The sequence below is a fragment of the Thamnophis elegans genome, chromosome 12, assembly GCF_009769535.1.
Source record: "Thamnophis elegans isolate rThaEle1 chromosome 12, rThaEle1.pri, whole genome shotgun sequence".
Lineage (NCBI taxonomy): Eukaryota > Metazoa > Chordata > Lepidosauria > Squamata > Colubridae > Thamnophis > Thamnophis elegans.
In genome coordinates, this window is record NC_045552.1 from 17733780 (window position 1) to 17748882 (window position 15103).

General features: G+C 44.9%; 1 protein-coding gene across 1 annotated transcript in view; it reads left to right on the forward strand.

Annotated features, from left to right (window-relative positions):
- MAP3K6 (mitogen-activated protein kinase kinase kinase 6) overlaps positions 1 to 15103 on the forward strand; it is a 70853-nt gene that overhangs the window by 45852 nt on the left and 9898 nt on the right. Inside the window, exons 15-21 of the mRNA XM_032227757.1 lie at positions 2179 to 2312; positions 3220 to 3347; positions 7772 to 7908; positions 8024 to 8129; positions 10356 to 10513; positions 12369 to 12540; positions 12634 to 12796. Of these exons, the coding sequence (XP_032083648.1) occupies positions 2179 to 2312; positions 3220 to 3347; positions 7772 to 7908; positions 8024 to 8129; positions 10356 to 10513; positions 12369 to 12540; positions 12634 to 12796 (998 nt within the window). The remainder of the gene's footprint in view (positions 1 to 2178; positions 2313 to 3219; positions 3348 to 7771; positions 7909 to 8023; positions 8130 to 10355; positions 10514 to 12368; positions 12541 to 12633; positions 12797 to 15103) is intronic.

The following is a 15103-nucleotide window of genomic DNA, read 5'->3' on the forward strand; positions in this document are numbered from 1 at the left end:
ATTATTCTCCAAAGCACCTGAGTGTAAAGCAAGAAGCAATGGGTGGAAACTAATCAAGGAGAGAAGCAACTTTACAACTGAGGAGAAATTTCCTGACAGTTAGAACAATTAATCAGTGGAACAACTTGCCTCCAGAAGTTGTCAGTGCTCCAACACTGGAAGTCTTTAAGAAGATGTTGGATAACCATTTGTCTGAAACGGTGTAGCGTTTCCTGCCTAAGCAGGGGGTTGGACTAGAAGACCTCCAAGATCCCTTCCAATGCTGTTATTCCATTCTACCATTCACATGATGATAAGAAAGACATTGCTTTCCATGTGTTTTTCAACTAGGGAACACTAGTGAAATTCTCCCTAGTGGCATGCAAGTGTCTTACATTTTATCTCTGTAATAGATTTGCTAAGGCAAATGAGTGAGTTTGTTTATTGTGTACATTTCCTACACTGGCTTGCAATTTCCTTGGCTTTTTATGCATCCATTCAAGTGGAAAATATGAGGAAACCCAACCTGGGCACAGTTTTCCAAAGAAAAGGGATAGAGAGAGGTTTGTGTAGAAAAACACAACCGTGCCACTTTGCTTTGCCATCTTGCAATGACCTCAGGAGCGACACCAAAATAAATCTCAAACTGTGCAGTTTTTCCAGAGTATGGAAGAGCATATAATTTTTAGATAAAAAGTGAACGATAATGAATATTGAAATGAAAACCTGTTCCAATCACACCTATTTCCTCTTAAGTGTAATATTTCGGTTGTAAATTTAATGGGGTGCATGAGCTTGCATGTTTAATCAGCATCTAGAGAAATAATTGTTAAAGTCTTCAGCTGCACTCATTTCAATGTTTAGTCTTGGTTGTAGAGAGTGCTGAAACGCCACTTTTCTCAAAGCTATTTTGACGTAAAAACAAGGTGGGAGTTTGGTGCCTTTAAAAGTGTTTGTGTAATAATTTCAAATTGTTTGCAAACACCATATTTTTTTAAAAAAAATTGTCTTAAACCATATGAGAATGCTTTACAACATCAGAAAAATAGGATGTTGGAGACAAACTTCAACAAGTACAAACTTGCTTGCATAAAAAATAAGTGTAACAATCCCTGTTCCAAGGGACGCGGTGGGTCAGTGGCTAAGACACTGAGCTTGCCTATCAGAAACGTCAGCAGTTCGAATCCCTAGCGCCGCGCAACAGAGTGAGCTCCCGTTACTTGTCCTAGGTTCTGCCAACCTAGCAGTTCGAAAGCACGTAAAAAAGGCAAGTAGAAAAATAGGGATCGCTTTGGTGGGAAGGTCACAGCGTTCCGTGCGCCTTCGGCGTTTAGTCATGCTGGCCACATGACCACAGAGGCGTCTTCGGACAGCACTGGCTCTTTGGCTTTGTAATGGAGATGAGCACTGCCCCCTAGAGTCAGGAATGATTAGCACATATGTGCAAGGGCAACCTTTACCTTTATCCCTATTCCATTTATGGAATCTGACAGGATTGGCAGCTGAAGGTTGAGCAGTGACTTCTTTTACCATGTTTAAGATCAAGAAGCTAATTTAAGGAACTCGGGATTCATTATCTTCCACATTTTCCTGGATTGTCTGCCCCAGACAGACTCAAAATTTGCTCTAACTAATTATAGGGCTGTTTGTGTATCTACATATATATTTTTTTATTTTTTCATTTTCATACACTCACATGTATACACCATACAGTATCAAACAATAATTGCATCAATTCCTCTTGTCGACAATGCCCCAGAAAATAAAAGCCCAATATACCTCTTCCATTCTCCATACACCTCTTTCTTCCACCACCCTCCAACTTTCTATCTTCCCTCCATCATCCCCCTCTACCCTACTTCCCCTCGCCCTCTACCACTCCTCTCTCCAGATCCGCTCCCCCCCTTCCTTTTTGCCTTCCCCCCCACCCTCTCTCCCATCCCTCTCTACCCATCCTTCTTCTTTCCTACTCCTACTCCCCTTGGTGTATTTCCAGTATATGTTAATGTACTTGGCTTATCCTATTTTTAAAGAAAAATTAAAGAAAAACAGTATACATGTGAAGTCACATTGCATTGAGATCTAACACATCGTGTCTAGCCTAATATATATCCCTCCCTCCCCCCTGTTTGTGTATCAAAGGTCTTCTGACCAGACTTTGCACTTCCTTATATTCTCTCTATGCTTTCATGTTCACAGTATGACTATGAATACACTGAAGCAGGCGACAGGGTGGTTTTGGGGAAAGGGACATACGGTGTGGTCTATGCCGGACGAGACCGCAGCAACCAAGTGCGCATTGCCATTAAAGAGATTCCGGAGCGGGATAGCAGGTAAGGGCACAGAATGGAAAAACTTGCCATGGCCAACGTGCCCCGGCCGATTCACCCCAGCTATTTTACCACGTCCAATTCACCATGGGACAGCTTGTCATAAGACAGCTTCACCACAGGACAATTTAATGTAGGGGGGGAACATAGTGGGTCAGTGGCTAAGACGCTGCGGTTGTCGATCAGAAAGGTCGGCAGTTCAGTGGTTAGAATCCCTTGTGCCATGTAACGGAGTGAGCTCCCGTTACTTGTCCCAGCTTCTGCCAACCTAACAGTTTGAAAGCATGTTAAAAAATGCAAGTAGAAAATAGGGATCACCTTGGTGGGAAGGTAACAGTGTTCCTTGCGCCTAGTGAGTTTTCCTGCATTGAGTTGTCCAGTGCTGAGTTGGCCGCAGCAAGTTGTCTTAGACCAGGGGTGTCAAACTCAAGGCCCCGGGGGCCAGATCCAGCTCATGAGGTGCTTAGATCTGGCCCATGGGGCTGCCCTGGAAACAGCAAAGGGCCAGCCCACAGTGGCTCTGCCAGTGAAAACTGAGCCGCAGTGTTCACTGGCAGAACATTGCTGGAGACCGTCGCAGCAGAAAACGGGCCTCAAGAGCCCATTTTTGCTGGCAAAGCACTCAGGCCACCAGAGGTGCCCCTGACATGAGTGATGTCAAACTGGCCATGCCCCCTCTGGCCACACCCATCCCATCCCCTCAAGGTCAAACAAAACCCTGATACAGCCCTCAATGTAATCGAATTTGATACCCTTGTTTTAGACCCAATAGGACCTGTGGGCAGAGAAGATATTTCCAGATCATTCAGTGGGAAGCGCTGGCTTTGACCTCCCCTCCCATCCTTTGGCAGGGTTATTTTGTTCTTGGAAGAGTCTGCCTGGGTCTTTCATTGTTGGTCTTACTTCTCAGATATTCACAGCCTCTGCACGAGGAGATTGCCCTGCACAAGCGCCTGAAGCACAGGAACATTGTCCGCTATCTGGGTTCCGTGAGTCAAAATGGCTTCCTCAAAATCTTCATGGAGGAAGTGCCTGGAGGTGAGTAAGCAGGAGATGCGATTCTGAAACCCTGGTGAAGATGGGAATGGATTCCTTTCAGCAAAATCAGATCTTGAGGAGGAGAATAAGAAAGACGGTATCAAAGAGGTCACAGTGAAATCCAGTGGAGTCCATTTTTTTTTATTTGCTTACACAGAATGGACAGAATCTTGCCAGAGTGAAGTTATACAGGGAGTCTTCGACTTTACAAGCACGGTTGAGCCCAAAATTTCCATGAATAAGCAAGAAAGTTGTTGAGTGAGTTTTGCCCCATTTTAGCATCTTCTTGAAAGCCTCCAAGTGGTGGGGCACCCACAACTTCTGAAGACAAACCATTCCACTGGTTGGTTGATCTCTCCATTAGGACATTTAAGAGATTGAAGATAGCCACTTCCTAGAATCTCTCAGGGTATATCTAGTGGTGGGCTACTGCTAGTTTGGACCGGTCCAGGTGAAATCATGAAGATGGCCTCGGTAGAAATATACATTTCATTTGTCACCTGCTCCTAACTCTAACCCCGCCCACCCGCCCCGGTGCTATGCCGTCCTATTTAGCTATGTTTTTGAAGCTGAGTGTATGTGCAGAAGGTGCATTGGGGCACAAAGCACATGCATGGAAGGGGCGAGTGAAGCGCATGCGTGGAAGGCAACACACACATGCGCAGAAGGCGCCCAGTCACATTTTTGGTGCTGGGTAAACCGGTTGTTCATTTATGTACCGCCCACCTCTGGGTATATCCATTAGATTACGGTAGCATGGGTCTGTCTGTGTGGTATGAGCAAATAGAGAACTGAACTTGTTTGATTGTTGATTGATTGTTCTGTGTCGTTGTTGACAATTGGGTCATTTCCCAATGTCCTTTTATAGGCTACTTCCTTGCTGTTTACTTGCTAACATTGTGGGTTTCTGGGGTTTTCGAGTGGCTCCCACCTTCTTTTCTTACAAATGAAGGTGAGATGGGTTGCAATTTAGAAACAGACTACAGGAGAGTTGGATGTAGAAATAGAAACAAGTCACAGGCAGGAGGAGTTGTGCCAGGGGTGGGTTCCTGCCAGTTCTAACCTCTTCTATAGAAGAGGTTCCACAAATCTACAGTGCCGTTTAGAACCGGTTCCAGCTCCCTCCCCCCACCTGTCCGCACATCATCAAGATGAAGAGTGAGAGGAGGAATTCTGGGAGTTGAGTTTGAACACCCCTGGGGTTTTTTTTCTACAGGGTTAGGAGTGCAAGGATCTTGTAACTTGACAGCTTTAAGACTTGTGTGCTTCAAATGCCAGAGTTTCTGAGCCAACATTTTGGTTGCTAAGCAAGAGCGTTGTTAAGTGAGTTGCACCACATTTTACAAGTTGGCCACTCCCACCCAGTCACATGGCCAGCAAGCCATTCCCACCTGATCACATGGCCAGCAAGCCACTCCCACCCAGTCACATGGCCGGCAAGCCAATCCCACAAAGCAGGCCACACTCACAGAAGAGGTTCTGAAAAATTTTGAAACTCACCACTGAGTTGTGCCGATGATTTTCTGTCAGTGTGAGACATAAACTTCATCCGTCGGGATGTATGAGCTCATCATTTGATGTTGCTCAGTTTTTAAATTTCCCACCTCGTTCCTGCATATATTTTTCCTTCCCCTTTGCAAAAATCCATGGGAAAATCTCTGCCAGTTTTGGTGAGCATTTCTCTCTTATTTTGCACTGTGTATTCTTAAACTTTATTCTTAAAATAGGGATGCAGTGGCTCAGTGGCTAAGATGCTGAGCTTGTCGATCAGAAAGGTTGGCAGTTTGTCGGTTCAAATCCCTAGTGCCATGTAAGGGAATGAACTCCCGTTACTTGTCCCAGCTTCTGCCAACCTAGCAGTTCGAAAGCACCTAAAAAAATGCAAGTAGAAAAATAGGAACCACTTTGCTGGGAAGGTGACAGTGTTCCGTGCGCCTTTGGCATTTAGTCATGCCGGCCACATGACCACGGATATGTCTTCGGACACTGCCGTCTCTTCGGGTTTGAAATGGAGATGAGCATTGCTCTCTAGAGGGATAGCACATATGTGCGAGGGGAACCTTTACCTTTAGTCTTAAACTGCTAGTTTTGGTTCTGACAGGCTGTGTTTGTGTCTGTTGTATTTTCCCTTTGTGTTTTCATATGCACCTTTTTGGAGTTGCAAATGGCACTGCAAAATTTGTGAACAAGCTAAAAAAGAAAAAAGCATAAACCGAACCCTGATTCCCATGCCTGTTTGGGAAATGTAGCTTTCATCAAAAAATGTGTACTCAGATGCAAACGGATCATCCTTCCCCATCTTACGGTGGGTCTTAAAATGAGGGCCTTTAGGAAGACACAGCATGCAGGGATCAATGATGCTAAGGATCAGGAAGCAAATGCTCTGGGTAAGCATCTTGAGCTCTTTGTTCTGCCTCCTGGAAACCCTTCCAGATCTAATTGCCAAAGCAAGCAGGACATTTTCCAGCTATTTGGCTATGAGAAAGAAACAGACGAACGTTGAAGTTTACAGCTTGACTTGTATTTAATGTGGGTTATAAAATGAGGAAAAAGCCCCCAAACTCTTAAGAGGGATGCAAAACATGTCAAGCTCAGATTGTTTTACATACTTCTACCAAACTCTTTTCTGCAAAACCCGACAGAAAACTCAGGCCCCACCTTTGTGACATTTTGTTTATTTTATTTTTATTTCATTTAATTCGTCAAACATGTAAAAAATAACAGATATAAGTATAAACATAAATATGAACTAAGTAAATGGGTACGAATAAATGGGGACAGTAGGACAGGGACAGTAGGCACGCTGGTGTGCTTATGCATGCCCCCTTTACAGACCTCTTGGAAATGGGGTGAGGTCAACAGTAGACAGGCTTAGGTTAAAATTATGGGGGTTTGGGGACATAACAGAGTCAGGTAGCGCAGTCCAGGCATTGACCACTCGGTTGCTGAAGTCGTATTTTCTGCAATTCGAGTGTGGAGTGGCTTATCTTGAGTTTATATCTATTGTGTGCTCATGTATTGTTGCAGTTGAAGCTGAAGTAATCATTGGCAGGTAGGACATTGTAGCAGATCATTGTATGTACTACGCTTAGGTCAGACCGCAAGCGTCGTAGTTCTAGGTTTTCCAAGCCCAAAATTTCAAGTCTGGTGGCATTGGGTATTCTGTTGTGAGTAGAGGAGTGGAGGACTCTTCTCATGAAATACCTCTGGACTCGCTCGATTGTATTAATATTCGATACAACAGTGTGAATTCCAGGCAGACGAGCTGTATTCGAGAATTGGTCTAGCAAAGGTTTTGTATGCCCTAGTTTGCAGTACAATATTACCGGAGAAGGAGCTTCACAAGGTTAGGTTGACAATGCCTAATTAGGTTGACAGTGCCTCCCCCGGCACCCCTCACTTCCTATCCCTGTGGCATAGCGAGTACAGATAGTCCTTGACATATGACCAAGATTCAACCCAGAATTTCTGTTGCTAAGGGGAGCAGCTGTCAAGTGACTTTTGCCCCAGTTTATAACCCTTCTTGTCACGCTTGTGAAGTGAATCATTGCAGGTAAGTTAGTAACATGGTCGTTAAGCGAATCTGGCTTCCCCATTGTCTTTGCTTGTCAGAAGGTTGCAAAAGGGGATGACATGACCCAAGGACACGGAAACTGTCATAAGTGTGAGTCCATTGCCATGTTTCGATCACACGATCAAGGGTTGTGTGACAAATGGTCGTAAGTCACTTCTTTCAGTGCCATTATAACTTTTCAATGGTCACTAAATGAACTGTTGTAAGTCGAGGGGCACCTGTATGCTGTTCCAGCCACCAAAAGTCATATTATAGCAATAGTACTTAGCAATAGCACTTAGACTTATATACCGCTTCACAGGGCTTTACAGCCCCCTCTAAGTGGTTTACAGAAACAGCCTATTTGCCCCCAACAATCTGAGTCCTCATTTTACCCATCTTGGAAGGATGGAAGGCTGAGTCAACCTTAAGCTGGTGAGAATCGAACTGCTGGCAGTGAGCAGAGTCAGCCTGCAGTATTGCATTCTAACCACTGCATCACCAGGGCCAAGGAAAGGAAGGGAGAAATAGCAAGAGCCCTTAGACTTACATACTGCTTCACAGTGCTTTTACAGCCCTCTCTAAGCAGTTTGCAGAGTCAGCCTCTTGCCCCCAACAATCTGGGTCCTCATTTTACCGACCTCGGAAGGATGGAAGGCTGAGCCAACCTTGAGCCTGGTGAGCCAAACTGCAGGCAGCCGGCAGTCAGCAGAAGCAGCCTGCAGTACTGCACTCTAAACCACTGCGCCACCTCGGCTCTTATGTTATCCGTGTGGTTTGTGAGCAATTGGTTCTCAAAGGTTTATTTCTGGTGCAAAGTAACCTCTCTAATTCCCCATGCTTCTTCCTCCCCTCCCATCTCCCCATATAGGAAGCCTCTCTTCCCTCTTGCGCTCAATGTGGGGTCCGCTGAAGGACAACGAACCAACCATTGTATTCTACACGAAGCAAATTCTAGAAGGTTTGCGTTACCTCCACGATAACCAGATTATCCACCGAGATATCAAGGTGAGGAACCACCCCCACGTTGGGGGATGGCTTGATATTGCTACCTCATGTTTTCTGCTCTGGAGGTCTTGAACACTTCCTGATTCTCTAAAGCAACAGTTTCTATGATTGACAGGGAGATAACGTCTTGATCAACACTTATAGTGGAGTATTAAAAATTTCAGACTTCGGCACTTCCAAAAGGCTGGCTGGGATCAGCCCAAGCACTGAGACATTCACAGGTAAGGTCTTAGGGGTCTAAGAATGAACATTTTAAATATGCGGTCCTTGGTGCTCTCTGAGCTCGGTTGGTTGTTTTGCACACATTTCATCGCCAAACTAGGTAACACCATCAGTGCTAAGGAAGTGGGGTTTGCTCTCTCTTTATATGCTAATGACTTGCCCTGTCAGTGTTTTTGGTGGTTCCTTGAGTAGGCTGTTGCTTACTATTTGATTGTTTGTTAGACTTGGTAATTCCTTGATTAGGGTCTTGTTATAGACTCAAATAGAGCTGGAAGGGACCTTGGAGGTCTTCTGGTCCAGCCCCCTGCTCAAGCAAGGGAACCTATACTATTCCTTGATTAGGGTCTTGTTTTAATTGCTCTTAAATGCAAGTTATTAGCAATTTGTGTACACCATCTTCAACCGCATTGCAGTTTACCCAAGTATATTCAAGTGCATGTACCTCCCCACACATATGGACACATATTTCTGTACGCACATGCATGCATGCTCTTCTTCTGAGCATGCCCACACACACTTTGCACACCATTTTTATTTCAACTGCCATTCAGCATTCCCCACGAATTGTATTTACTTTGCAAACATATTAATTTTCCTGGATTGCTGACAAGCAAATTCTTGTTTGTCAATCGCCCCATTCAGTTACATCTCTGTCTCTCTCTCCCTCCTCTCTTTCTCTCCCTCTCTGTCTCCCTCCCTCCCTCCCTCATCTCCTTCCCTCTTTCTCTTCCCCCTCTCTCTTTCTCTCCCTCGCTCCCTCTCCTCCTCTTTTTCTTCCCTCTCTCTTTATCTCCCTCTCACCCTCCCTCTCTGTCCTCCCCTCCGTCTCTGTCTCTCTGTCTGTCTCTGTCTGTCTCTCTGTCTCTGTCTCTCTCTCTTTTTGTCTCTCTCTCTCTGTCTCCCCCCCCCCACTTGCCAGTAGAAATCACCATTAGAGGGAGCAATATAATCAGCCTCACAACAATATTAAACATGCCAGCAATCAATAAGCTTAAGATCAGAGAATGTTTGTCTTCGTCCTTGAAGGGACAGATTAGAACCAAACTTTCTGCAGGCACCTCGGCTGTTTTCTCAACTTGCTTGTCTTTCTTGGAGCCAATTTTGCATTGAAAAAATCCTGGCAGCTGTTTTCAGCTCAGCAGGCAGAATGAGGAGCAGCAGCTAGGAAGATCAGGAATAATAGGAGAGAGACGAACGGGGTAAAATAATTAAGTTCAGATCAGCGTGTCACAAGGGTTTGGGCAATCAATAATTGGGAGCTCGCAAAAAGAGAAATCATCCTTGGGTAGATGGATGAGCTGCCCCAGGCAAGAACTGTTGTGACCAGCAAGCACATTTTCAGGGTTTTGCTCAGTAGAATGAGTGGAAGCTACTCCTAGCTACTGACAGCTAGATAGCTTACCAAAATTGAAAAGAATGGTAGTCTTACAGAAGCTCATCAAAAAGAGAATCCAGGGTTGTTTACTTGCACAGTTGCTGGTGAGGAGTGTTGGATGAAAGGTCACTAAATGAACTGTTGTAAGCCAAGAACTACCTGTGATTGTTCTAAGTATCTAGAAATTTTTCCTTAGTTCTAGGTTGGATTTCTCCTTGATTGCTTTCTTTCCTATTGCTTCTTGTCCTGCCTTCTGGTGCTTTGGAGAAGAGCTTGACTTCCTCTTCTTTGGGGCAACCCCTGAGATATTGGAACCCTGCTATCATGTCTCCCCTAGTCCTTCTTTTCATCAGATTAGACATACCCAATTCCTGCAACCGTTCTTCATATGTTTTAGCCTCTAGCAGTGATGGAATTAATTTTTTTTACTACCGGTTCAGTGGGCGTGTCTTTGTGGGCGTGTCTTTGTGGGCGTGGTGTGTCTTTGTGGGCAGGGGAAGGATACTGCAAAATCCCCATTCCCTCCCCACCCCACTAACCTGCTTTACAGCTCCCTTCTCCTGTTCAGGGCAACAAAAGAAGATCAGCTGGGAGGCTGGGGGGGCAGCAGGGGCGGGGCCAGCCTATTTGCCAGTTCTCCAAACTACTCCAAATTTCTGCTATCAGTTCTCCAGAACCTGTCATAACTGGCTGAATATCCTCTCTGGCCTCCAGTCCCCTAATCCTCTTTGTTGCTCTTCTCTGCACTCTTTCCAGAGTCTCAACATCTTTTTGATATCGTGGCAACCGAAACTGGATGCAACATTCCACGTGTGGTCTGACTCTTGTCTCCCTGACCTTCTTCCCATAGGTACCCTGCAGTACATGGCCCCGGAAATCATTGATCAGGGGCCCCGAGGTTATGGGAAGCCGGCTGACATCTGGTCCCTGGGCTGCACCATCATTGAGATGGCCACAGGCCGGCCTCCTTTCTTTGAGCTGGGCAGCCCACAAGCCGCAATGTTCAAGGTGAGGCTGGGCAGGCAGTGAGAAACCATCTTGGGCCCCTCAGATTAATGGAGCTGGTCAGGCGAAGGATCAACCAGAACTCTCGACTGGCTCTGTTTGGGATTTCTTCATCAAGATTATTAGAACGGGTGGGAATGCAAGAAATGTATGGGATGAGCAGGGATGGGAATTCAGCCTGGGAGAGCATCTGAAGCCAAACACAGCAGGTGCCTTCCTTTCGCCAATGCAGTAAGGTCTATAAGACACTGAGGGCCACTATTTATTTATTTGATTTTTATCCTGCCTTTTTTTTTAACTTTACATGTAACTCAGGGTAGCAAACATACCTAACACTCTCCTTCCTCCTATTTTCCATACAACAACAATCCGGTGAGGTAGGTTGGTCTGAGAGCAGCGACTGGTCCAAAGTCTCCCAGCTGGCTTTCATGCCTAAGGCAGGACTAGAACTCACAGTCTCCTGACAGGTTAAGGTCTCTGATGTGAAGAGCATTTTCAGTGGAAGCTGTTGGGTTCAATTCCCACAATCTCCAATCAAAAGCAGGCAAAGTATCCTACTTCCCACTGTAGGAAGTTAGCATCCACCCCTTTCCTAGGAAAATGAGATATTTTAGGAAATATTAAAAGGGCAGAATATTTCCCCTAAAAGGCAGGCAGAAACTCACCCCCCCTTTTATTTTCAATGGCCCATTAAGGCCTGAGCCAGTCTATTTGACATTCTACATAAGAAAGATCTATCTCCTTGAGGCAGAGCCATAATAGGAATCCCAAAGCCCTTTTACTACATCATACAACACAATGCAATGCAATGCAATGCAATGCAATGCAATGCAATGCAATGCAATGCAATGCAATGCAATACAATACAATACAATACAATACAATACAATAGCAGAATTGGAAGGTACCTTGGAGGTCTTCTAGTCCAACCCCCTGCCTAGGCAGGAAACCCTATACCATTTCAGACAAATGGCTATTCAACATCTTCTTAAAGAATTCCAGTGTTGGGGCATTCACAACTTCTGGAGGCAACTTCTGTTCCACTGATTAATTGTTCTAACTGTCAGAAAATTTCTCCTTAGTTCTAAGTTGCTTCTCTCCTTGATTAGTTTCCACCCATTGCTTCTTGTTCTACCCTCCGATGCTTTGGAGAATAATTTGACTCCCTCTTCTTTGTGGCAACCCCTGAGATATTGGAACACTGCTATCATGTCTCCCCTAGTCCTTCTTTTCATTAAACTAGACATACTCAGTTCCTGCAAACATTCTTCATATGTTTCAGCCTCCAGTCCCCTAATCATCTTTGTTGCTCTTCTCTGCACTCTTCCTAAAGTCTCAGCATCTTTTTTACATCGTGGCGATCAAAACTGGATGCAGTATTCCAAGTGTGGTTTTAACAAGGCATTATAAAGTGGTATTAACACTTCATGTGATCCTGATTCTATCCCTCTGTTTATGTAGCCTCACCCAGCAAAGGCTCAACCAAGCCTGGAACTCAGGACAACCTACAGAGTTGCCCCTGCATGGCCCCATGGGAGTCTGATAACCAATCAGAATACAAGCTCAAATTCAAAAGCTCAGAGAGATTGCCTAAAACCAGGACACTCTCAGCATCTCTTACCTTTTCCCCCCAGGAGTTCAAACCATGTGGTCCTGTCCACCATTAAAAACCATCTTTCCAAGCAGTCTCCATGTTTTCAGGGTCTTTTCCCCCACTTGGAACTGAACCCAGATGGACATTTCTTCCAACACCCCCATCCTACAAACGGAAGGAAAATGGCAAATTTCTAGACTCCCTTATGTTGGGTGTGCTGAGTAAAGGATTGTGTACAATTGCTAGTCGGTTCCTTTTCTTCAGGTGGGCATGTTCAAGATCCATCCAGAGGTGCCCAGCTCCATGTCCGATGAAGCAAAGGACTTTATCCTGAAATGTTTTGAAGCAGATCCCGACAAGCGATCGACTGCGGCTGCTTTGCTTCAAGAGCCCTTTTTGAGGAACAGGAAGAAATGCAGGAGCCCAGCAGTGCCAGGTGAGGGAAGGAGCCAAGCCCGGTGGAGATTCGGAGGGTCTGGGCGTGGTGTCTCTTCTCAGCGCCTGGCCTCTTTTTCTCTTCTTTGTTCAGACGAGCCATCGGTGTCCCACAAGCCCAGAAGGTCCACTTCATCGGAAGGCATTGCAGAATCTAGAAACCGTTCTTCTTCTTTGCACTCCCTGAAAGTCCAAGTGGAAAACATCGTTTTATCCCGAAGCACCAGCGAAGTGAACCAGGGAAACAACTATTTGAGGTAATATAATGCTGACTTCTTTTTGGGGAAAAAGAGGATGATGGTGGTGGTGGTGGTGGTGGTGGTGGTGGTGATGATGATGATGATGATGATGATGATGATGGTCTTGTTCAGCTCTTGGCAATTCTGTGGACCAGGTATCTCTTCCAATTTTGCACTCCTCTGAGGAGTTCTCTGCTGTGGCTGGTAACAACTTTGATAGTGTCTAGCCGCCATTTTCTTTAGTGGCCTGGTTTCCTTTTACTGCTCTCTCTTCCAAGCATTAATTACTTTCTCTACTGAATTCCCCCGCATGAAATGGCCAAATTAAAGGAGACACAGTGAAATAAAAAGAAAAATCCAGTTGCCTCCTGAAAAAGCACCTTTGGGACAACCATGACCTGGATGACTGAGAATCTCTACAGACTTTTAGCTATGCAATTTGGGATGGTGTGGGAGCAGGAATGGATTTCCAGAGAGAAAAATTGCAGACTATAGGAACCATTAGCGCTACTCAGGTGACCCTGAGGACACAGATAAATCTCCAAGTGCTTCAGCGACCCACTAAAAGGATGCAAACGTCCAACTGTCTGCAAGGAAGTTAAATCCTTCCATTCCCCACTGTCCTGTCAGACCTGAAGAAGCTTCTTGGATGAGAAGTGAAACGTCTTTAAAGAAAAAACAAAGTCCAGTTGCTTCCTGAAAAAGCACCTTTGGGATAAGTGTGAGACAGACTTGTGATTTTCGCCTTCCAGTGACATCTCTGGTGTTATGCACTCCAGTACTTGTATAACAAATACTTTTTGAAGGGGCAGGAAGAGAGGGAGAGAGGAAAGATAATTTCTTTCTTTCTTTCTTTCTTTCTTTCTTTCTTTCTTTCTTTCTTTCTTTCTTTCTTTCTTTCTTTCTTTCTTTCTTTCTTTCTTTCTTTCTTTCTTTCTTCTTTTTTTCAACAGTAGTGACCGCAAACAAAGAAGAGCTGAGCATGGCCAATCTTATGGATTAGTTGGTGTTTGCTTCTAGAGCTGCACTGATCTGCCCAGAATGGTCTGGAGAAGTATGAAAGAGTTGGACTGCCCCCTAGTGGCTACTATTGCTCACAAGCACAGAGGATCTTCCATAGAGTATTTTTGGGAGAGAATATTACGCATGATCTGATATGTCCTTTGTCAAACTAGTCACAGTCTTGTGATTTTTGCAATTGTCCATGAGACACTGATTGCCTTACCCTCCTTCACTTCTGCTCACTTGGTCACGTACAGGAAGGTTGTCATAAAACAGAGATGTCTATGGAGATTCTCAGCCATCCAGGTCATGGAGGTCCCAAAGGTGCTTTTTCAAGAAGCAACTGGATTTTGGACGGGGGGGGGGGGGGGGGGGCGTGTTGAAGACATTTCGCTTCTCATCCAACAAACTTCTTCGGCTCACAGCTGAAGAAGCTTCTTGGATGAGAATCAAAATGTCTTCAAAGAAAAACCAGAAAGTGCAATTGCCTCTTGAATAGAATAGAATTCTTTGTTGGCCAAGTGTTGATTGGACACACAAGGAATTTGTCTTCGGTGCATAAGCACTCAATGCACATAAAAGATATAAACATGATCATAGTTGTCATAAATACGTTCATTGTTAACCATAAGATACAACACTTAGTGATAGTCATAGGATACTAAATAAGCAATCCACACAAACCATACTAGGAAACTAAAATAAAACAATATAAATTGTAAGGATACTAGCAACAAAGTTATAGCCATAAGTAGAAAAGGAGATAGGTAATAGAAAGGATGAGAAGAAGAATAGTCATACAGTCTTAGTATATGCCGTATTTTTCGGAGTATAAGATGCTCCGAAGTATAAGATGCACTAACTTTTGGGGAGAAAAAAAAATCAACCTCTGCCTCCCAAGAATTTGCCTCCTTGCAGCAAACAGCAAACAGCCAGTTTCAGCTTCAGCATAGCCTAATTAGCACAAGCAGCTGATTGTAGTTTGGATTGGCCTCCAGACCAACAGTTGTTTCAGGCTGCAGGTATTGCCATAGCCTATTGCTGCCTCCTCACACCCCGTTTTTGGCCTCCACAGGCCCTATTTTCTGGCCATTCTGGGTGGCAGGGATCAGAATGGGTGGAAAATGGAGCCCGAAAACGGGGTGCGCAGAGGCCAAAAATGGCATGCGGAGGCCGAAAATAGGATACACGGAGGCAATAGGCAATGGCAGTCCCTGCAGCCTGAAACAGCTGATGGTCAGGAGGCTGATCCAACTGACAATCAGCAGCTTGTGCTAATCAACGGAAACAGGCTGTTTGCTGCAAGGAGGTAAATTGTTGGGA